Source organism: Acartia tonsa, chromosome 13 (genome assembly GCF_053477335.1).
Source record: "Acartia tonsa isolate MP-2025a chromosome 13, ASM5347733v1, whole genome shotgun sequence".
NCBI lineage: Eukaryota > Metazoa > Arthropoda > Copepoda > Calanoida > Acartiidae > Acartia > Acartia tonsa.
In genome coordinates this window covers 45,946,432-45,972,130 of record NC_137272.1, presented here as the reverse complement: position 1 = coordinate 45,972,130, position 25,699 = coordinate 45,946,432, and the positions used below count along the sequence as shown (strand labels likewise).

At 31.2% G+C, this 25,699-nt stretch overlaps 1 protein-coding gene and 2 long non-coding RNA genes across 3 annotated transcripts in view; 2 read left to right on the top strand and 1 right to left on the bottom strand.

Moving 5' to 3' along the window:
• The window catches only part of LOC145304251 (uncharacterized), a 59,086-nt gene extending 55,879 nt beyond the window's left edge, over positions 1-3,207 (top strand). Inside the window, exons 2-3 of the mRNA XM_080146098.1 lie at positions 2,001-2,077; positions 2,466-3,207. Coding sequence (XP_080002224.1) covers positions 2,003-2,077; positions 2,466-3,146 — 756 coding nt within the window. The 5' untranslated portion in view covers positions 2,001-2,002 and the 3' untranslated portion in view covers positions 3,147-3,207. The remainder of the gene's footprint in view (positions 1-2,000; positions 2,078-2,465) is intronic.
• LOC145304252 (uncharacterized) overlaps positions 1-25,699 on the top strand; it is a 58,297-nt gene that overhangs the window by 17,920 nt on the left and 14,678 nt on the right. The gene's annotated exons all lie outside the window — the stretch shown is intronic.
• On the bottom strand, positions 24,653-25,507 carry LOC145304253 (uncharacterized). The gene is made up of 2 exons (XR_013874040.1): positions 25,274-25,507; positions 24,653-25,096 (listed from the first exon to the last, which is right to left on the bottom strand). It is a non-coding gene; the product is annotated as an uncharacterized LOC145304253 (long non-coding RNA).

The window sequence follows — 25,699 nt, the reverse complement described above, 5'->3', positions numbered from 1 at the left end:
AAATAAGATTATAGATACTTATGATGTAATTATTAATAGACGGATCTTTTGTTTAGTTATATATAGAGAAGCCTTGCATTATAGAAATAATTCTGACCTTGGTGTTATCTTCTGAAGGTAAGAAATAAAATTATATAACTCAGCTACTCTATAAGTCACGTATGTCAGACCAATTCTCTAATTATCCGTTGGATTACAACCAGTATCAGCCATACTGAAAAATCATATATAGCATTGTATTACAAACATTTTTCCACCAATACTAATACTAAAATAAAAATCATAATTTTAATCAGTTTTGTTAGCCAGGGACTTTGGCTAGTCGCGCCTAACAAAACTGGTTTAAATATTTCATTCTAATATCTGCGGAAAGTTGTTTATAATACGATGCAATAAATAACTAGTATAAAAAATATTTCAAAAGTATATTAGTGCTTTCATCTAAAGTTCAATTTTAACACATATACCCCCCCCCCTTTTGTTTAAATAAATATATATTTGAGTGGGGTTCCAGTGAAAAGCCCTACCCATGAGTTGTACCAAGTATCCAATCTAACCTAATCTGAAATAAAGTAAAAAACAAACAAATGCAGCTTAAAGCACCAACAAAATTAATTTGGAAAAAAATCACAAAACCTATAGGTTGGGGCATGGGCGTCCAAGCTTTTTATTTTTGGGGGGGTAAAATGGCGCGCGAAGCGCGCTGCAAATTTTTTTTACCCCCCCCCCCAAAAATTTTTACCCCGGGGGTAAAATTTGCTTGGGGGGGGTAATTACTGAAATCTGTTGGCAGGGGTAAAATTTGTTTACCCCCCCCCAAAATTTACCCCCGGGATAAAATTTTTTTGGGGGGGGGGTAATTTAAATTTTATAAAAAATTTAGTATTAAAAATGGGTAATCGCCCCATTACCCCCCCCCCCCCCCTTGGACGTCTATGGGTTGGGGGGGCAACACTTAGTAAAGCCATTATATTTATTGATAGATTTATTTATCAATTTAGTTTACACGAAGCTTTGCTCCTAAAGAATAACTTGGCCTTGATGTTATCTTCTGCGTGGTGAATGTAAGTTTTAATAATTCATAATTAATATTGGCACAGCTACTCCATATCTAATATATGTCCTCTATTTATGTCTATTTTCTATATTCTTTTGAAAAGCGATTATAAAATGCATCTACTCCACAACTTCTTTTGTCTGGTAAACTTGGCTTTCTGTGTCCATCCATAATGATATGGATAATTCCTAAAAATGTAGAAATGGCTTTGAAATTAAAATGAACTGCCAATTATTATGGAATCATGTAATTCTTTGTAAATTCCCCCTTCATTATTGTGTTTCTAACATGCAACTCCTTTTATATTCAACTTTATTTGTTTTATCTATATCATGAGAAATATAAACATGATTATAACATAACACAAAAATACTTTTATAGACAACAAGACAAGAACAAACCTTACTACTTCATATAATTGGATCAAAATATTGTAGTAAAACTCCTTCAATTTTAGGCAATTCTGTTGACGAGAGTGGTGTTTACAAAACTGGTGACAGTGCAACAAATACATAAACTAGCAGATCCTCCAGTTTCATTGGCTACCACAACAACAGCTGGGAATGCTGTTACTACTCCTGCCAAGAATAAACTTGTTTGCAATGAGATAGCTGTATATTTGGTTGAGGCGAGTCTTTTCACAGTATTACAACTTTTTCCCAAAGAAAACTTATCTATGTCTGATAGCAACAAAAGAATCCACTATATGCTTGAATTTAAATCTTCTTTAAAGTGAACCTTTCTACGCTTCTTGGAAAGAACTTTATCTTCTATGGGGGAAAGCAAGTCAATTTAGAAAGAGATAAAGAAATAGTAAAAAAACATAGTTTGCTAGAGTAATCAAAGATTTTGAAATGGTTTTATTGAACATTACAGTGTTAATTATAGAGAAAGATTAAAAAATCCTTTTTTTCAAACTATAATTTTACAAATTATTATTTAGAAATGGAGGAACTAAGCAGTGGAACTGAAATGGATGAGAACACAGGTTGTGCAGGTCCTGGTAGTGATACTAAAAAGGTATGTATTCCCTATTTTTGTAGTGCCTAAAATTTGGTATTAGTCTTGAAAATTATAAAAAAATATTTCAGTTACTAAAAAACATTCAAAGTTGTAAGAAAACAAAAATATCCCTAAACATTACTACCTAGAAAGATATTCTTAAGCATAGATGCATATTACAATTTTAAAATCCATTTACGATCTTGCAGGCCCTTATCCTCAAAGTCTCTAGGAAACTTTGCATAACTCTTCTGTCCAAAATTTATCATTTTTGAACTTAAATGTGTCTTACATATTTCAATTTTGTAAAAAATCTGTTACCATTTTCAAGATGCTTCATTCATTAAAGATTCTATTACTAGGAAAAACAGCAGTAAAATTATCACATAACACATGATACATTTAGAATGAAGTTGAGATGGGGTCTACAAATCCTTCCATGCGTACAATTGCATGTGGACTTCAATTTGGAGTTTTCCCATTGAAATCACAAGATTCTCAAACATCAAATTTAGCTGAAGAATTAAGTAATATGAGTATAAACTTTCAAGGTCCTGCAGGAGACAATAAAAGAATATTAGTCAAAGAAAAGATTGAAGAGATAAAACAGAAAGTAGCTGATTATTATTTTGATTCAGAGAGTAAGGTTATTGCAATTCCTATTCATTTTCTAATACCCAAGAAACCAACTGTCTTAGGAAAAGAAGGAAAAAAGATTCAAGATGATCAAATTTTAGATAAATACTATGAAGAACTATTACATCACCACATTGTTAATGCTGCTAGAAAATCAAAGATTTCATGTTTTGTGATGAATGGATTTCAGTCTGGAGATTGTATTCACCAACTAGTTCAGAAGGGAAAAGAGTTTAGAGGAAAGGATCAAACTGCAGATTTTAACAAGCATGAGATAAGAATAAAGAATTTGTTGGACATTGAAAATATTCCCAAAGAAAAACTAGATTTATGCAAAGAGGAACATTTAAAATGGAAAGAAAATAAGCTTGAATTAGAAGATTCAAAAAGCTGGCTGTTTAAAAAGGAGTGTTTTATAAATAAATCTAGTTCATCTAAAGATGGAGATTAATAGTATTTACTTTTTCATAAATATCTTTTGTTTTGATATATTTTTCTAGATATAAAACATTTAATATTACAGGTACTTAAACAGCAAGGAGGAAATAAGAAAATCAAAATTGAAAACACATTCTTGTATAATTGTCCTTCCAGCGATCTAGAGAAATTTTACACCTATCAATACTTTACTTACAGACTTCAAGAAACAAAAACAGAATGGGATACTCTAATTATTATTCCAGAAAACAACACTATTATAAATATAGAGGTCAAACTTGGACCTAAGGATAAAGGAGATAAAACCAAACTACTGAAAAATGCTTCAGATCAAACTAAAAAGCACTTTTCTTTCATGCAGAAATTATTTGGAGGAATGCTTCCCAAAGATTGGGTGTTTGTCAGGGCTGCATGTGTTCCTCATTTAGAGATTGTTGAAGGTGCAGAAATACCTTGTGGCAACTGTAAGCAATTCATTCTACAAGATGTTGATGGTGTAACACCTTGGTTAAAGTGGATATCTGAACACAATATGATCGATAGTTATGATCAGACAGCATATGAAAATCTTGTTGCTGAACTGATATATCACCTATCCATTAAAGAATCAAGTAAATTTAATCAATTGATATCTGATCAATTAACCATTAGCAAAGAAGTTGAGAAAGCATTGACAGGAAGGTCTGATGGAATAACAGGAGAGAGTAATGTTCCAGTATACATGCTCAGCAATGAACAACTGCAAGCAGTACACTCAACAGCCAAGTTCCTTATCATAGATGGCGACTATGGTACTGGGAAAACATATGTCTTAAAGGAAAGGGCAAAAAAGTGTGCCACTGACAATCATGAAGATCAAATATTTTACATTGATTTAACAGCAATAACATATTATGATGAAGAAAAGAGTCTTATAAGCCCAAGATCTGTTATGGATGAAATGGCTAAGGTGGAGTTTGAATCTTATCCTAATGTAAGAGTTATTACTATTAGAGATCTTATTGGCATATCTAGATTGTCATTTAAAAATACTGAAGAAATTTTGTATTCAATAAATCAATTCTTTAGAGATAATCTTTGTGATCACCTATTCATTGATGAAATGATAAGTGGAAGTTGTGAATTTCCTGGCTCTGTGAAAACAATTTGCATGACTATGAAAGTTAATGATGACTATATGAAAAAGAGTTCAGAGTGGATAGAAACTATGATAAAGAATCACAATGCTCTATGTTTTAATCTAACAAAGAACTTGCGAACAAGCTATCAAATACACAAGTTTTCTGAAGCTTTCAATTCAATAACAGTAACATTAGAGAGTAAAATATCTTCAAAACATCATGACAATAATGTCATTGGTAGCCATATTTATTACTATTATAATATTTATAATATATCACCTGGCTTAATAGCCATTGCTGCAGTAGAAAAATATTTCTCACTTCAACCACAAGAAAGTGTAGTTGTATTAACAAATTTATATTTCAACAAAATGTTTGATTTGTTAAAGAAACACTTTTCCTCAACTAGACCAGTTGTCTCAGACTTCAAAGCATATATGAACAAACCTGAAGGAATATTAGTAACAAATTACTGGGAATTTCAGGGTGCTCAAGCTAGGAACATTATCATAATTGATGATTATTCAGAAGAAGGAGATGCTTATCACTGGACAAGAAATATGATACTTAGAGCTATGTCATTTGGGATTCTTATTTCAAGACATAAAGTTCCTAATGGAAACAAATTTGGAGCAATTGTAGATGAAAATTTACATGACTTTATTTATGATGAAAGAGAAGCTATAGATTGTCATCACTATCACAACAAAGATATACATGATATTAGTGCCATTACTATGGCAATATTAGATAAGTACAAACTGTTGGATGAGGATATTGTGATTGTAACTTACTCAAGAATATCTAAGAATATAATTAGAAAGGCAAATACAAAGAAGTTTCTTAGTTTAACTAGAGAAGAAAGAAAGAAACAAGTTGGGGAGAAAATTGAATTAGAAAACAAAGAGCTTTATAAAGAATTGAAGAGAAATATTTCTAGAAAATATGATGAAATATCTTGGAGCTACCATGATGAGTACGAAATTGAAGATCTAGTTAACAAGCCAAGACATATTAATTATATCAATATCAATCTTGAATCTGAATATTATTTCAATGAAGCAAGGAATATTATTGTATTTACTGATGAGAATATAGATCATAAACATGAATTTGCAGCTTGGGGAAATAATTTAGATTATTCAGATAATGAGACAAGCATAGATTTTAATTGGAGTAAGTTAGTCAGAAATATATATGAAGCACGTAGCAGAGATGCAATCTGGAAAGCACAACCAAAGTTTGCAATAGTTGTTCATGATGGCAAAATAGATACATTTTGTAAACCTAAAGAAGCTCTCAATCAAATTAAGGATGATAATCTACATGAATATATACCTAAAGAATACAAACAAAACAAAAAGTTGAATATTTTCTTAATCTATGCTGTATATACTGTAATTATTTCAATTATAATATATTATATAACATGTACTTATTATTAATGTATAGAGAAAATAAGAGATTTAAAAAAAGGTTTTTGTTTTATATTTAATACTTCTACTACTCTATAATTAATTTTGTTTGCAAGTGGTTTTGATTCATATAGATTTTTGGGATTATAGTTCTTGTTTTTATTTAATGCCTTTTTCTTGAACAGAATGGCTTTTAATTCCACTTTATAACAATAAATTTTATATTTGTTTGGTTAGAAGTTGCGTGATTTAAATAAAAGGTTGCACTTTTTTTTACATCATGTATATTTGACATAATTAATATTACCACTGACAATCTTGTCCATAGGTAGCTTAAAAATTTACTCTTTTATATTACTAGAGGCCACTAGGGGCACTTGAGGAGGGGGGAAGTTAAATTGGATAACTGATTTTTTTAATTTGATTTTTAAATAAATTGAGAGGGTTGTGGTATCCTTAAAAGAGTTATTAACCTTCGAAGGCCATGTAGGAAGCTACCCTGTAATGTAAAGGGGTGAACTATAGGGGTTCAGCGGTTAGCAAGATCCTCTGGTACAGACAGACAAATATCCTACCACTTTATCATAAAGTTAGAGTGATCAACATAGTTTATTTAAACATGTTATTTTATTTGATATTATAGGATAGTGGTTGCACCCCTCTAGGAACACTGTAAAGAGGAGGGAGGGAAAGTAGAAAATAGCTTGACACCAACCCAAGATGTTAATTTAAATACTAAAAAGTATAAAACTATCTTTGCAAGAGAGAACTCAATTGGTTCAGTGGTAAATTGAAATCTTAAGCTACAGACAATAAAAAACATACTACTTTATATAATAGGATGAGACACAAGGACAATTAGATAAATATATTTATAGGTAGCGCAGCAATAACAATATAGTACTTATTATATCTATAGCAATAACAAGGCAGCTTTTAAATAGGTAATTTCATTGTTTTACAGGTCTTTGAAGTTGTCAATAAACAAGGGTGATGACTCAATGAATCTTTACTTTACAATGTTTTAAGAATTAACAGGTTTAGAAAATATTTTAATTTAATAGAGTAGCTCTACTTTTCTCATCAATTATGATTTAGGGTGATGTCCACGACACTCTAACATGAGGTCCAACAACTAAGGAGGAATTATATTTCTTCTTTTCTGTTCAAACAACCTGGGGTAAAAGATTAAGTAAAACCCAACAAACAATCAACTCTTTTATTGCACAACCTTTGCCTAGAAGTTTTGACTGTGCATGGTGATGAGTTGCACCTGTTTTTGGCAAGGGATTTTCCCTAATCTGAATATTACTGTATTAATGAACATTTTAAAAAAATCTTTAGTTAAGAAGATGTGTTGAGACAAGATTCAAACTCGTTACCTTCTCATAATGAGCCGACATGCTACATGTTAAGACATGTTCATGGGTATCTTAGAGTTATAAACACAGATATATGATCATCCTGTTATTTTAGTATAGTATATGATTATGCCTTGAAAATTTATTTTGCTGGCAGCACAGTGTCTGTTTGCACACCTATATTATTGGAATTTGAAAAGTTTAAAAATCTTGTATAACCAATTATCAATTAATTTAACATCCACAGAAAAATCTTGTAATTCGATGCAATAATAAATAACCTTTACTTATATTTTCTTATAATATTCATGCAACATTCTTATATCTAAAAATGTATTAAATATCCAAATAGCCTAAAGCCTGCCCAAAATCAAATATAAGCAGTACTGTAAACAGTGGATTTATTGTCCAGGCGTTTTTTAAATCAAATGTGTCAAACCACTCAATTTTCATTGTATCACAAAAAATAATTTTCTTCTAATAATATTCATCCATTCTAAAACAAAGCTTTTCTGTATTTAGGGTCTGTACGTCCGTCCGTACATCATAGTTAGCTCTTTTTTAGTACATTTAGGCATCTTAGGATTGTCCTGTGATTTCATACTGTGGATTCCTGTAACAAACATATACAATTTATAAGTGTAAGAACTTTATAATTGTTACCAGAAAGTCCGTACATCATATAATCATCCTATTCATCTGAATTTTGGAACTTTGATTCCAAGTACTACAAGATACAATATTTTGAGCTATCGCTATAATCAAGACCTAAAAATGCAAGTTTTATCCTAAACTTGCGGGAAATTTACCTGTCCTGCGGTGTGCCAAACCTGACCTAAAGTAATAATTTTTTTTTTCAATGCTCAATGAAGTACAGAACAGGGATCTAAATGGATTTGACAATGGCTGATAAATTCATTTATATCCCCAATGATGATACACAACATTACCCAGTCTGTAGATTACAATTACTGCTTGAAATGTTACAACACTCAATTTGATGAGCATACCAATCAAAATTTAAAATAGTCCCAATCGTTGTTGAGCAAACGAATGTTATAAAACATTGGGTACCAGTATAATAAACAAAGAGCCCAAACTGAACACAGAATATTGATCCAAAGCTCCAAACTTGTATCTTTATTTTTGTTGCAGATAAGCTTTGCTCCTAGGAAATACTTGACCTTGGTAGTGTTATCTGTTATGTTTAGATAAGTGATAAAATAATACATTTCCATAAGCAGAGCAGCCATTCATAAAAGCAAAACTCACCAGGAAAGGCAAACAAAACCATATGTAGCTAGTATCAATGCTAATTTTTGAAAATTTAAAATAAAATAATTCTTGTTTTGGGGATCAGTGTACTTAATAAACAGCCCAATGTGCTCTTTCTAACTGGGTATAGAATATTAATTCATAGGTCCAAACACGCACAAAAACATATGTAGTGTCAATGCTATTTCTAGAAAATTGAAAAAAAAATCCTGTTTTAAATATGTCATTTTTTCTATATGCACTATAAGCTGCTTCCCAGCCAAGAAGAACAAGATCAAAAATAAGTATAGAACTTTTTTTTAAAACTAAACTTAGAAGTTAAGAATTGTAATTATAGAAGCAAAGCTACTCTATATCTAGGATGTATCCATTGGTCAGAGATTCCATGCCCCACAAACACAAAAAAATTAGCTCTATAAATCAAAAATCATGTGCATGAGTATTTGATATTTGATAATTTTTCGCATCAATACACTGGAATTATGAATAATCTAACCAGTTTTTTCCCTTTGACGTCAGACTTTTGCTTCAAATATTTGAAGGTGGCGATTCTGAACTTACTTTACCCGCGTTTTTTAAAAGCAAAACTTTTCTATAATTAGGGTCGGTCCGTCCGTCCGTAACGGATAGCTTTTTTCGTTAATTTAGGCATGTTAGAATTGTACTATTGATTTCAAACTTTGCATGGTGATTCCTGTAGTAATTAGGTACGATTTAGAAAGCGTAGCAACTCTATAATCATTGCCAGAATGTCCGTACGTCCATTTTAAACATGTTGATTTTTTTTTAACTTTCTTAACAACTAATTTTTATGTGATGTAATAATCCGATTGATCTGATTTTTGGTATACTGATTCCTGGGACAACAAAGTACAAAGCAACTCTATAATCAAATTCTAAAGTTGTACGTATGTCCATAAACATTATTCTGTATCAAGCAGTTTTTCAACAATTTTTCCTACAATTTTGCTTCGATTCTTATACATTTATATTCTGATTATTCAGTTCTGACATTTTACAAGTGTTAATGTCCGTTTGTCCTACCGTTTCAGTGCTTCGCTTTTATGGATGTTGTCATCCTTGTTTGTGTTTCACCTCATAGCATGCAATTACCATAACAGCTAGGCATAGTAAATGAATCACACAAAAATATCTCTCATAAATCATGTAAGAAAGGAAACTTGTTTGAAAACTGTAAAATTATTTATAAAATTAACAGGGTGTTTGTCTGTCCCCAAAAGAATTTTTTCTTTCTTTCTCTCTAAGCTGATAGTTACATAAAAAAGTAGTAAGTTAAAGTTGTATTTGTATGCCCTTTAAGATCTTAATACAGCTGTTTACTAATTTTCAGGGATGTTCAAATTTTACCCAGGGGCAGGATTCAGGCTATATGAATGATGAGTGGTTATGCTTTATTCCTTGGTTGTTATGCTTAACTTTTACATTATACATGCACCTGTTACAGAAACACTTTCATTCACGTGATAGTTACAAAACTTTATATTTCAAATTCTACATTATATATGTGTGTATATTGCTGAGATTTAAAATTATGAGAAAACAAGGATGTTGATATTTATATGTAGAGTAGCAAAGGAATTTATAAATTATTTAGGACCATCATTAAGGACAAGTTAGATTGTAAGTTAAGTTAATGCTCGTTTGGCGAAGAAACCTTTTTTTAAAAGTTGTATGTCATTTAATATGTAGTATGTTCTTTGGTCAGAAAAATTTTCACTTACAATTTATTCAATTAATTCAATAAATGTAGATTTCCAACTATAATGAAAGTATTTAAAAATATTCAAGAAGAACAAATCTAGATCTCCAAAGCAATCAAGAAAATGTGTTAGTATTGAATTTTGGATTTAAATATGTTATTATGTTTAGTCAACAGAATCCATATGATTACGACAAATTCAACAGCCCCCACCCTTTGCTTCACTCCTAAATACCATTAGAGATTAATTTAGCTTATATTGTACCTATTGTAATACAGACAGACAGATGTTGTAGAGTAGTTTCTCCAACCATCAACATTTTTATGGTTGGGTTCTACAGACAAATTTTAAAGTCAGTTTTCATAGTCACCAAATGACATCTCATCACAACAACAACTATTGGCTGATTAGATCTATATTATCCTTTTAATATCGGAAGTTTTGTTTTCAAAGGAATATGCTCTATTATTTTGCCTCAGGAGTTTTCTAAAAGCACCCACAAAAAAGGAAGAATATCATGACTAGATGGTGCAGGTTTTCGTTTTATTTTCATTTCTTTTTAAAAGTGAAGCTGATTATGGTGTTAGCTAATTCTATTAAGTATGCTAGAATAGTCCCATTAATTCACAATAAGCAGTTAGAAATCGTAGCAAATCTATAATCATTACAAGAGAGTCCAATACACACCCATTTAAAACATGCTGATTTTTTACTTTTCAAAAAAATATTTTTTGTATGATAAAATTATTAAAATATACATGCTAGAATTATCATATCAATTCAAATTTGACCTGAGGATTCCTGTATAAAGTTAGTATGAATGAGTTACTGTTTTTTTAGCATATATCACAAGAATGTGTTTTTTTTTTGGCTTTTTCTCAAAAAGGCCTCATTTCCAGATTTTATACATTCATTGGGATGTTTCAGGAGCAGTTAGTCTCATACCTTCTTTTTTTCTCTTCATGTCGCTTCGTCCAAGGGGGGGTGGGTAAAGTGATGATTACCCCCCTCCCCCCCCCCAATAAACGAATTTGGGGGTGCCAAATTTTTTTTCTTTTTAGCCCCCCCCCCATTTAAAATTTACCCCTACCTTGATTGCACGACTTTTGTCTTAGAAGCCTAACTGTGCACCTATTTTGGGTGAAGACATTCCCACTAGTCTAACTATTTATGTTGCACATCTGACCTAGCAGCAGTAGAAACCATTGGTAAGGTATTTAGTTAAGCCGAGATTCGAACCTAACACCTACCCAATGACAAGCGGATGCGCTATGTTTTAAGCCACGGACGCGGTTTGATATAAAATTATGGATAGATAGATAGAGTAGGTTTATGGATGAACATATACAAATTATAACACAAAAAATCTTGCGTAAATACAGACAGATATAGATGGTAAGACAGTAAAACAAAGCGATAGATTAAAAGAGAGAGATAGATACATATATAGATGCATGGATAGATAGATGGATAGATAAAGTAGTATGGATGGATGAACATGTACAAATCATAACACACAAAAAATCTTGCGCGCATACAGACAGATAAATAGATATAAGATGTGTTATTGGATATCTATAATACAAAGTAGCTTGATGTCTGTCCGTCTGTCCGTCCGTCCCTTAAGATCTCGGTAACCACTGAACCGATCGAATTCTACTCTTCAGGGTATATTTACCTATTGGTCCGGTGGTGGTTTGAAGCTATTTTCTTGGGGGGTGGGAACCCAAAATCTTCCTGAAAAATAAAATTTCCCCCCCCCCCCAAAAAAAAAAGTTCCGTTGCTGCCCATAATTTATGGGCGCAGCACCAGAATTTTATTTTTATTTTTTTATTTTAAACCTAAATTAACAGAATGTCTGTTTGTGTGTTGATCTCACTAACCGCTGAACCGATCGGGTTCTCCTTAACAGGGTAGCTTCTCATAGGTCCCGGGAAGGTTTAAAACTATTTTGGGGGATGGGTACTGCCACCCTCTCAAGAGAAATTACAACAAAAAAATTTATGTTTAGACTTGAGCGCAACATGGTTAGGTATCGTAGGTAACGTATTATTTAGAAAAAACATATAAATTGTCACTAGAGGCCTCTAGGGGCATAGCCACTAGTAAATAAATAGAGATATAGTCAGATATATATGGATACCAAGAGAGTTTTGATTACCAAACTATTGAAGCGTGCACTAACACACACTCACACAGACATACATACACTCACACACACACACACACTCACACAGACATACATACACTCACACACACACACACACTCACACAGACATACATACACTCACACACACACACACACACTCACACATACATACATACACTCACACACACACACACACTCACACAGACATACATACACTCACACACACACACACACTCGCACAGACATACATTAGGGCGGGTTGATTTCCAACTTTTTTGGAATTTAACATTTTTTCACATTGGCAAGGGTTGGAAAAAGTTGGAAATCAACCCGCCCTAACATACATACACTCACACACACACACACACTCACACAGACATACATACACTCACACACACACACACACTCACACAGACATACATACACTCACACACACACACACACTCACACATACATACATACACTCACACACACACACACACTCACACATACATACATACACTCACACACACACACACACTCACACAGACATACATACACTCACACACACACACACACTCACACATACATATATACACTGACACACACCTTCTATTTAGACCAGTGGCTGCGACCCTTGCATTTAGGGGCTCTGCATTCAAAAGGAAGATAAAAAATAAAAACAGAAAAACAGCCTAAAACCATCACAAGGCATAAAATAGCATAAAACTATCCAGAGACCTATGTAAAGCTTCTCTAAAAAGAAGAACTCAGTAAGTTCAGTAGTTGTTTTGTTGTAAGCTTACTATTTTATTTGATAGGATAAGATAGACATACATATAAATATGAATAACTAAAGAGTTGTACTGTACAAACTATTGATACACGCACTAACACACACACACAGATATACACACATACAAACACATACACACACAGACAAATAAGCTTACAAACACACACGCACAGACATAAAGACATACTGCACACATACAAACACAACACACACACCTACGAGATTGTAAATAAACAAGGATGACAACATCCATAAAAGCGAAGCACTGAAACGGTAGGACAAACGGACATTAACACTAATATAGTGTCTAAACTGAATTATCAGAATATAAAAGTATAAGAGTCGAAGCAAAATTGTAAGTAAATTTGTTGAAAAACTTCTTGATACAGGATAATGTTTATTGGGTTATTGTTTTAGGATTTGATTATAGAGTTGCTTCGCTTAAAATATTGTTCTTTGTTGTCCCAGGAATCAATATACCAAAAATCAGATCAAACGGATAATTAGATCACATAAAAATTAGAAAAATCAACATGTTTAAAATGGACGTACGGACATTCTGGTAATGCTTATAGAGTTGCTAAGCTTTCTAAATCGTACCTAAGTACTACAGGAATCATCATGCAAAGTTTGAAATCGATAGGACAATTCTAACATGCCTAAATAAACGAATAATGGCTATTTATCTCGGACGGACGTACGGACCGACCCTAATTATAGAAAAGCTTCGCTTTTAAAAATTATGCCCTAGGCCTGTATGGTGAGAAAGAAAAGTACTCGGTTATAGCAAATAGATTTTCATAATTTCCTCCTTAATCTGATCCGAACCCATTTTTAAATATGTTTTTTAACTTTGATCTTCTGATATTGCTGCTGTTGTGGACATCCCAAAGGGGGGGGGGGGGAGGGTGAATACACCAACCTCCCATCACAATTATAGGTTACAAAGCAAATAAAAGTATTTTACACTTTACATTTTTAAGAGACATTTTACCCCTTACTCCAAACCTTTAAAAACCCTCAAAAAAATTGCCAATATGACTTGTTTTATAGTTCAAAGCTAAAAATTATACAAATCAGATTAATTTGAAAACAAAATGGGGGGTTGAGTTATTATGAAACCCCTCCAAAAAAAGATAAAAGTTTGAACGTCATTAATTTCTGCCATGGTCTTATAAAAAGATATATTTTGAGGTATTTGGGAATCCAACAACCATCTTTAAGGACATGCAGATATTTTATGCTAGGGGGAATTAACAGTTTGTTATATCTGAAGTGTTGGAATAAAAGGAATTACAGGGGGGGGGGGGGAGGGTAGATATACCACACTTTTCTGGGATCTTGCTGTGTCAAGTATCAACTGTTGGGAATATCAAAGGATGATTCCATGCAAAATTTGAGCCGGAACCGGCCAAAACCGGCCGTGAAATTTATGAAAAACCGTTTTTTTTTAAAATTTTGCATGGAGTCATCCTTTGATATTCCCAACAGTTGATACTTGACACAGCAAGATCCCAGAAAAGTGTGGTATATCTAGGGGAGGGGGAGGTTGTAAACCTATTTAATATATTGATAATATTTTGAAGAATAATTAGAATTTAAATGTATGAAATTTGATAAAGGGTTAACTAACATGGATCATTTTATATAAATAGGATCATACCAACCAATTATCTTTCATAGTAGAGATATTATATGTACATTCTGAATACATACAGGGATGCAAGGCTATGTCTAATATAATAAAAAGAAAGATCTGCCTATCTTAAATCTTTGACATATTTGCCTAATTATGTTATAAAATAGGGAAGGGAAATATTTTATTTAATTTGTCATTGTCCTTACCTCCCTGAAGTCACTAAACCATGAAAATATTTTTGCTGTGCTTCACATTTAATTTTTTTGATTTTTTCTAAATATTTGTATTCACACACCTTTTCATTAGTATTATACATAAAATCTACTGTGATTTCAACTGAATAAGACTTTAGACCCATGATTGATAAATCTTGTCTGTCTGGAGGCAAAAGAGAGAGTTGAGTTGGCTAGTTCAGTTCTTTGTGTGCTGTGACTATGTTTACTTATTTAGATAGTTTTAGTAGGGGATAGTACAATAGTGATTAAATTAATTTGATTATATCCCCATTTCATTCTTAATCAAAATAAAAGCATATTATGTGGGGAGTTATCCAGTAGATAATTAGTTCTTGATAATAAATAAATACATGATATTAAAAAAGACTTTTTTATTAGATAAGATCATTGGTCAAAAAGTTAAAAAATTGTTATTTTGTATTCTTTAACATCTAAAGCAAAGACATCCAAGCATTTTATTTTAGGGGGGGGGGGGTGGAGGGTTCAAAATCTTAGTATTAGCCGTAATTACATTTTTAAGGAGGTCAGGGGGGGGGGGAGATGGTGGTATTCCTAAAATTAAATTCTTTTTTACTTTGGTTAAGATTTAGATGGGTAAGGGAGGGGGGTAACCACCCCTTTATAAAACAAAAAAATGAAATTCCTTCAAACACAGGCATGTTGCATATCAAAATGACCACATTGAAATGCTGATTACGAATCTGGAAACCGTTTTGAAAAATATTACTCCTAGATTGAATAAGATCTCATTAAGTACCTAAAAACAGCTGATTCAGTCAAAATTGTTTATTTTGGTAGGTTATTTGAAAATCATTGAACTGAATTAATATTTTTAAAAACGGTTTTCAGATCTGTAATCAGCATTTCAATGCGGTCATTTTCATATGCAACGTGCCTGTTTGAAGGAATTTCAATTTTTGGTCTTAAAAGGGGCGGGCACATTTTATACCCCCTGCGCGCCCGTTGTTTTTGGATCAAAAACCTCTTTCAAGTTTCACAGGGCCCAGTAACCCTTGCCGATGTCTACTAATGTGAAATTCCAAAATCGACCCAACCTAGTAACCACCCTAAACAATTAAAGAGCGGCTAATAAAAACCAATATTTTTGTGATGAAATGTCAAACAAATTTCTGATTAATCATTCAAGCATAAGCTTTAAATCATGTGGTAAACGGGAAAATTTTTTTGGGGGGGTTTAATATTTAAAGTTGTTTTTTAGTGTGTGGTGGTGGGAGGGCATTTTATAAAAAAACATTTCTGTTTATTTCTGTTTATAAAAAATGGGGCTTATTGATAGGCCAGTAATTTAAGGGAAAGTACCAGCTTTTCTTTTATTTATGTTGTCATCCTTGTTTATATTGTTTATAAATTATTCTAAATTTTCTTGTATTTCAGATAATTTACCAGTATGGTTCAACATTTGTTGTTAGAATTAAGATATGCATTTAAAGGTAAACTTAAATAATAATCTTTAAAAGTGAAGCTTTTCTGTATTTAGAGTTGGTCCGTCAGTCTGTAACATATTTATGATTATTATGGTTAATTTAACTAGTGGATACGCCCTTAGAGGCCTCTGGTGGCACACAGAGGGGAAGGATAGTTTCAACCCATAACTATTTTCATATTTTGTTTTTAAAAAGAAAAAAAAACATTGTCGTGGAGAGTGATTTTTTCTAGGGGATATTCTACTTGGGAGCAGGGACAAGGGAAGGTCTGTCTGAACAAAAAGTCTATTAAAATCACGCAATCTAATCACGAAACCTTTATGAGTGTGTAATATTATCGATGATTCAACCATTATTAAAAAAAGCTTGTAGTATTTATGATAGAGTATAAATTAGTTAATCTAAATTCACTAAACCTCATCAAAATTGTGTAGATTATTAACAGGGATCAGCAGCCGCGCGTAAACCGCGTGTAAGCCTCAGTGATATCGTCATTTTATCACTATAATATTAATATGTATAAAACTGCTCTTTAGCAGACAATCCTTCTTTCTGAAATTTCTTTTTCTGCTCACAAGCAGGTTTAAAAGTGAGGCTGAGGCGCGGCTGCCGAACCCTGATTCTTTATGTTATTAGCAGACCGATTTAAAAAAATAACACAGTAGGGAGATTAAAAAACATTTTTAAATACTTCCTAAAAATAAAATCTTTAAATATTTTTCTTACCCATAAAATTTGTAACTGTTCAAAGACGAAAAACAAAATATTTTGACAAATTTTTACTTCGGCTCATTTTCAAACACTTCCTAATTAACCCTTCAGAGCAAGTTAAAGTAAAAGTTTCAAATTGATTCAATAACTAAAAAACATCTTACTTTAAAGCTCAAAAATAAAATCCTTTGCTCATTACTTATTAAAACAAGGATGACAACATCCATAAAAGCGAAGCTCTGAATTGGAAGGAAAATCGAACATTAACACTTATAGAGTGACAGAACTGAATAACTGAACATATGTCTATACAAAATTGTAATTAAATTTATTGCAAAACTGATTAAATACATTTTACTGTTTAAGGACATACTAACGTTTTTAAGACTAGTTATAGAGAAGCTTCGCTTATAACACCATACCTTGTTGTAATAGCTTGTTTTAAATGGACGTACGGACTTTCTAGTAATGATTATAGAGTTGCCGCGCTTTCCAATTCGTACCTAACTGCAATAGGAATTAGCATGTAAAGTTTGAAATCGAAAGGACAATCTAACCTTTTTAGATTACCAAAAAAAGCTAACTGTAACGGATGGACGTACGGACGGACTTACGGACTGACCCTAATTACAGAAAAGCTTCGCTTTTTAAAAATAAATGACCTTGAAACATAACTTAATTTAAAATAAGCATTAAAAAAAAACATATTTTGGTGCCTTACCACAAAGTTGCCTATCAAGCACTGATCCCCCCTCCTTATTTGAATTATATCTTTTGGTTTCTCTAATGCTATATCAAAAGGACTCCCTACCTTTTGGTCGTTTACAATTTGTTTTAAATTAATGGTCGGGAAAGTGGGGATTCTGTGCTCTACAAGGCACTATGGGGGAAATTACCCATATTTTAAATTCTGTAAAAAGTTTGTAAATGTTAATATTCGGAGAAGATTAGTTGTTTTTAGTATTGCAGTACATAATAAATTATGATTTCAGGGAAGCTTCTAATTTATATTACCCATTTCCCCACTTCCCTCCAACTTGTTTCACAATTAGAGGCAAGAAGTTGTCAAGAAATACCAAATTAAGCCACAACATATATTATAAAAGAAGGTGTATCAACTTTTTTTTTTATAGCTAGCCGGTTCTTTTAGTAAGTAGTAGATGTAAAATTTTTCATAGAATTCAGATATGCAATCGTTTTTTTTTGTAGACCTCTTATTTTTTAAGTAATTTAAGTTTTTTAAAAAAATAATTAAGTCGGTTTTAAGGTACTAAAACGCAACAAAATAAAAGAAGAAAATGGCCAGTAAGAACAAAAATAGTAAGATCTTTAATTTGAAACCTTACTTTTAAAATTCTGTTGAGTAATTATTGAAAAAATCTATTTTTTTAACCTCGGTTTAATAAAAACTTTAGACCTAAATATTTTCTCAAACAGACATAAAAAACATGGGTTCATATATACCTTTAGAATCAGAAAAATATTACGAATCCATTGTAAGCAAAATTGAAAAAAAGTAAAAAAATAAAAAATTAAACAAATGGCCAATTGTATTTTTTGTTCAGGCAACACTATCGTCTTCCCTTTTTTACCCCCTCTTTACCACCTTCCCATTTTTATACTCAATTCAAGAATTAAGACGTTGCCTGTACAATATAATATGATATTTTCATATAATTCCTTTTATTGTAGTTTATATACTATATTGTAAACTTTTTTTTTCAATTTTGCTTACAATGAATTCGTAATATTTTTCTGATTCTAAAGGTATATATGAACCCATATTTTTTTACCTGTGAAATAATAAAATTAATGTCAAAGTTTTTATTCTCGTGGGTTTAAAAAAATCGATTTTTTCAATAATTACCTGACAGAATTGAAAAAGTAAGGTGTCAAATTACAGATCTTACTATTTTTGTTCATAATGGCCATTTTTTTTTTTTTTTGTTGCATTTTAGTACCTTAAAATCAACTTAATTTTTTTTTTTTTAAAACTTAAATTACTTAAAAAATAAGAGGTCTACAAAAAAACCGATTGCATATCTGAATTCTATGAGAAATTTTACATCTACTACTTACTAAAAGAACCGGCTAGCTATAAAAAAAAAGTTGATACACCTTCCTTAAGATTTGGAAAAGAATAGTTATGTAGTTCAGAATTTTATTAATAGGTGTCATAAAAACTTTTTTTATGTAAAATTTTTAGATGAGATAAATATCTAAACAATCTTAAATATTTTTCAAAATATTACAGCTATCCACTCTTTGGGATTTTCAATAAATTTCATTCACTATTAAACATATAATTTACGAGTAGTCTATGATTTAGATGAAATATATAAAATATGTAAAAAGCATTAATCAGCTCGTTTATCTCAGAACTGAACATGGAACTAATCTCTGACTATCCTTTTTGCATGGCTTGTAGTAAAGTGAGCAAAAACTAATAAAATAATGCTTGAGTTTCACATCAAATTCTGCCAAAAGTTGCATAATCTCATCATCTAGTTTTAACTGGAAATCTATGAAATCAGCTCTAAAGCATTGTTTGCCAGAATAGCCTTCCCTTGTCCCTGCTCTGCTTGGGAGGGTAGTTGTACCCTACCTCAAAATAGTTATAAACCTTCCACCACAACCTATGAGAAGCTACATTTAAATGAGAACCATATCAGTCCAGCGGTTACCTAGATCCTTTGGTACAGACACACGCATAGACAGATGAACAAAGATCCTGTTACTTTATTATATGTAAGGATTCCCAATGACATTAAGTATTATCAATTATAAGTTTAAATTAGAAATGAATAAATAGACATATAGTGGATTATAAGTTTAAATTAGAAATGAATAAATAGATATATAGTGGATTATAAGTTTAAATTAGAAATGGATAAATAGACATATAGTGGATTGAATTTAAAAAATTGAATGTTATTGATTTGATTATCAGTTCAATATATGGGAATGAATTACATATGATATAAAACAATAAAGTATTCTAACAAGAGCTTGCTCTGGGCAGGCTTAATATTCAGGTGTCAAAACATTAAATATTTTTTCTGTTTTCTAGGATTCAGATAAGAAACTAGGATATAGTGCAGAGACAAGACACAAGGATTCTGACAAACAATTGTAATCGAACGATTCCATTTAACTTACCTCCTTGAATTCTGCTCTTTATACTAAAAGTTGGTCAGTTACACAATCATGGATTGTATTTAATAAAGGTAATGACTTGTAATATAAACAAGGATGAAAAAATATGAAACCTTTCTTATTAATTTTATATTTTTTATGAGGACTGACAGTCAAAAATTATTATTTTTTCTTGAATGTCTTATTAATTAAATGTATTATTTATTTGTTGTAAAATATAAAAACTAAACTTAATTGAACATCACAAATAGCCAAGGAGTTAAACTGAGGAAACTATTTAAGATTAAACTTTTCACAATTTAATGCATAATTTACTATAAAACTATCTGTGGAATTCATTGATACTAAATAAGAGACTTTAATTAACATTTTTTAAACAAAAAATATTCTAATAAGTTTCACATTTTAGGATTCAAGTGTGAACATTGCATGAAACACCTTATTTCCTAGAAATATATTTTCCAGAAAGGTAAATAGATAGTTTGGCATTATCCTCTTAGAAATGTTTTTTTTTTCAATTTTGAAAATTTGTATACACCCCCCGACAGATCTTTGACTCTGGCAGAGAACAACAATTTTTTTTACATTTAGGTTAGGTTATAGGCTAGGTGGCAAAGCGCTGTGGTTAGGCAGGCTAGTGGGTCAAGCCCTGGGCCTAGGTAGGCTAAGGGGTTGAGCGCTGCAGCTGGGCAGGCAAAGGTACCAAGCGAAGCAACCAGAGTTCAAAATTGAAAAAAAAATCCTAAAAGGATAATATGGCAATCCTTAAAGTAGCAGGTTATTTGTCTGTCTGTACTAAAGGATCTCTTTAACTGCTGAACTAATATCTTTCTGAGGGTAGCTTCTCATATGTCATTGGAAGGTTTATAACTGTTTTTGGGATGGGTACTCCCACCCTCCAAAGAGAAATTGCATCTAGAAAAAAATAAAATAAAACTAAAATTAAAAATAGTTCTCAATATAGAATATGCCGAGAAAAATGATTAATATTGTTTAGGTATCAATGCATGAATCTATTAGCAATAATTTCTAATTCTCGAAAATATGATTAAGGTTTGGAATTGTTAAGCAAAATGTTCAGGGGGGATTTTAAAGATACTTTTGATAATGTTTTTTTTTATTTCTTCTCTGATAAGAAGGTGTCCAAACTTTTGTGATTTAAAAAAAAAAACAGCTAGTTGGTGCTTTCAGTGATTAGTATATGTAAAATGATCCATAAAATTTAGTTATGCAATCATTTTTTTTGTAGACCTCTTATTTTTGAGTTAATTAATAATTAAGTGGGTTTTAAGGTATTTATGTTCAAAGTTTTGATTCACTGGGATTTTAAAAAATAGATTTTTTCAATGATTACCTGACAGAATTAAAAAAGTAAGGTGTCAATTTAAAGATCTTACAATTTTTGTTCATAATGGCAATTGGCTTTTTACTTCGTCGCAATTTAGTACCTTAAGACCAACTTAATTAAAAAAAACTTAAATTACTTCAAAAATAAGAGATCTACAAAAAAAACGTTTGCATATCTAAATTCTATGGTTAATTTTACATATAATAATCTGTTTTGATAAAATATCACAAAAGTTAGGACACCTTCTTATCAGAGAAGAAATAGATATTACATTATCAAGAGTATCTTTAATAATTCCCTCTGAATGTTTAGGCACAGGGGAGGCCAGGTTGGGGATGTTTTTTTTTGCATAAAACCTGTTGAATTATATGTTTATATTTTTGCAAGTGTCTTATCATTTTGAGCTAAATTTCAAAGATGTTTATAATGATTTAAATATCTACCCCTTATGAAAATATTGTTTTTAGATTGTGGATTGTGAAATGGAAGGACCTGGTCCAGTAACAATTTGCTCCAGCACTTGTGGCCTTCAGTTTGGTGTATATCCAATATCATCACAAGATTCTGAAACATCAAATTTTGCTGAACAATTAAGTAATATGAGTATAAACTTTCACGGCCCTGCAGGAGACAATAAAAGAATATTAGTCAAAGAAAAGATTGATGAGATAAAACAGAAAGTAGCTGAATATTATTATGATCCAGAGTGTAAGGTTATTGCAATTCCTAATCATTTTGTAACACCCAAGAAACCAACTGTGTTAGGAAAAGATGGAAAAAAGATTCAAGATGATCAAATTTTAGATAAACACTATGAAGAACTATTACATCATCAAATTGTAAATGCTGCTAGAAAATCAAACATTTCATGTTTTGTGATGAATGGATTTCAGTCTGGAGATTGTATTCAACAACTAGTTCAAAAGGGAAAAGACACCAGAGGAAAAGATCAAACTGCAGATTTTAATGAACATGAAATGAAAATAAAGGCATTGTTAACCATTGAAGATATTTCTAGGGAAAAACTAGATTTATGCATAATGGAGCATTTAAAATGGAAAGAAAACAAGCTTGAATATAAAGATGCAAAGAGCTGGCTCTTTAGAAAGGAATGTTTTATAGATAATGCAAGGGTGGGAGCAGTTACCTTTTTATTAATATCTCTTGTTATAATATTTTTTCATGCTATAAATTAGATTTGCAGATTATTACTAAATGAATATGCATACAAAATATAAAACATTTAATAATATAGGTGCATAAAGAGCATGGAGGCAATAAGAAAAACAAAATTGAAAACACATTCTTGTTTAAGCTTCCTACCACCAATCTAGAGAAATTTTATACCTATCAATACTATAACCACAGTCTACAAGAATCAAAAACAGAATGGGATTCTCTAATCATTATCCCAGAACACAGCACTATTATAAATATAGAAGTAAAACTTGGACCTAAAGATCAAGGAGATAAAACCAAACTACTGAAAAATGCTTCTGATCAAACAAAACAGCACTTTTCATTCATGCAGAAATTATTTGGAGGTATGCTTTGCAAAGATTGGGTGTTTGTCAGGGCTGCATGTGTTCCTTATTTAGAGATTGTTGAAGGTGCAGAAATACCTTGTGTCAACTGTCAGCAATTCATTCTACAAGATGTTAATGATGCAACAGCTTGGTTGAAGCAGATATTTGAACACAAACTTGTTACATCTGATAATTATAATCAGACAGTATATGAAGATCTAGTTGCTGAACTGATATATCACATATCCATTAAAGACTCAAGTAGATTTAATAATTTGATATCTGATCCATTAACCATTAGCAAAGAAGTTGAGAAAGCATTGACAGGAAAGTCTGATGGAATATCAATAGAGAATAATGTTCCTGTTTACATGCTCAACAGTGAACAACTGCAAGCAGTAAACTCACCAGCCAAGTTCCTTATCATAGATGGCGACTATGGTACTGGGAAAACATATGTTTTAAAAGAAAGAGCAAAAAAGTGTGCCACTGACAATCATCAAGATATAATATTTTACATTGATCTAACAGCACTAACAATTATTAATGAAGAAGAGAATTATACAAGCCCAACATCTGTTATGGATCAAATGTCTAAGGTGGAGTTTGAATCTTATCCTAATATAAGAGTTATTACAATGAAAAGTCTATTTGATATTGATGAACTTGTAAGCATAGAAAGAAACGAAATAATAAATTCTTTAAATAGCTTCCTAAGAGATAATCATTGTGATCACTTATTCATTGATGAAATAATAAGTGGAAGTTGTCAATTTCCTGGCTCTGTGAAAACAATTTGCATGACGATGAGAGTATATGATGGCTATATGAAAAAGAGATCAGAGTGGATAGAAACTATGATAAAGAATCACAATGCTCTACATTTTGTTCTGACCAAAAACTTACGAAACAGCCATCAAATATACAAGTTTTCTGAAGCTTTTGATTCCCAAACTTCTCTAAAACATCCTGACAATAATGTCATTGGTAGCCATATTTATTACTATCATAATATTCATTTTTTATCACCTGGCTTATTAGCCATTGCTGCAGTAAAAAAATATTTCTCATTTCAACCACAAGAAGGTGTAGTTGTATTAACAAATTTACAATACAACTCAATATTTGATTTGTTAAAGAAACACTTTTCCTCAACTAGACCAGTTGTGTCAGACTTCAAAACATATATGAACAAACCTGAAGGAATATTAGTAACAAATTACTGGGAATTCCAGGGTGCTCAAGCTAGAAATATTATCATAATTGATGATTATGGAGAAGAAGGATTAGCTAATTACTATATAAGAAATATGATACTAAGAGCAATGTCATTTGCAATTGTAATTTCAAGATTGCATATTCCTCTAGAAAACAAATTTGGCGCAATTAAAGATGAAAATTTACATGGCTTTATTTATGATGGAAGAGGAGCTATAGATTGTCATCACTATCACAACAAAGATAAACATGATATTAGTGCCATTACTATAGCAATATTAGATAAGTACCAACTATTGGACAAGGATGAGGGCATTGTGATTGTAACTTATAAAAGAATTTCTAAGAATATTATGAAAATGACAAATACAAAGAAGTTTCTTAGTTTAACTATAGAAGAAAGCAAGAATCAAGTTGAGAAGAAAATTAAATTAGAAAACAAAGAGCTTTATGAAGAATTGAAGAGAAATATTTCTAGAAAATATAATGAAATATCTTGGAGCTACCATGATGAGCATGAAATTTATGATCTAGTAAACAAGCCAAGACATATAAATTATATCAATATCACTTATAACTCAGAATTTTATTTCAATGAAGCAATGAATATTATTGTATTTGCTGATGAGAATATAGATCATAAACAAGAATTTGCAGCTTGGGGAAATAAGTTAACTTTAGATTATTTAGATAATGAGACAAGCATAGATTTTAATTGGAGTAAGTTAGTCAGAAATAAATGTGAAGCACGTAGCAGAGATATAATCTGGGAATTACAACCAAAGTTTGCAATAATTGTTCATGATGGTAAAATAGATACATTTAGTCAACCTAAAGAAGCTCTCAATCTAATTGAAGATGATAACCTACAAACTGAAGAGGTGGAAGAATCTTCTAAATCAATAAGAAATCGCAAAAAGTGTAATATTCTTTGAGATCTAATAAAGGAAGCACAACCAAAGTTTGCATTAGTTGTTCATGATGGGAATTTAGAAAATTCTAGTCAATCTAAAGAAGCTCTCAATCTAATAGAGGATGATAACCTACATGAATACATAACTAAAGAAAACACAAACCTATTGACGGAGGAAGAACATACAACTAAAGAAGTAGAACAAGTCAACAACCTTCCAAGTCAATGAAAAAAATGCAAAAATAGTATTATTCTTTAATACTAACTCTACTTATATTCCAGAAAAATTTGTATATACTTTAATTTTTTAATGATAATGTATTATATAATATGTATATTAGGGAAAAATAAGAGCTTAAAAATATCTTTTTTTTTCTATATTTATGACTTCCACTACTCTATAATTTATTTTGTTTACAAGTGATTATTAAAGATTTTAGGGATTATAGTTCTACAAATTGTTTTCATTTAATAGCATTTCTTAAACAGAATGGCTTTTAATTCCTCTTTATAACTTTAAATTTTTTATTTGGTGGGTTAGAAGTTGCATGATTTG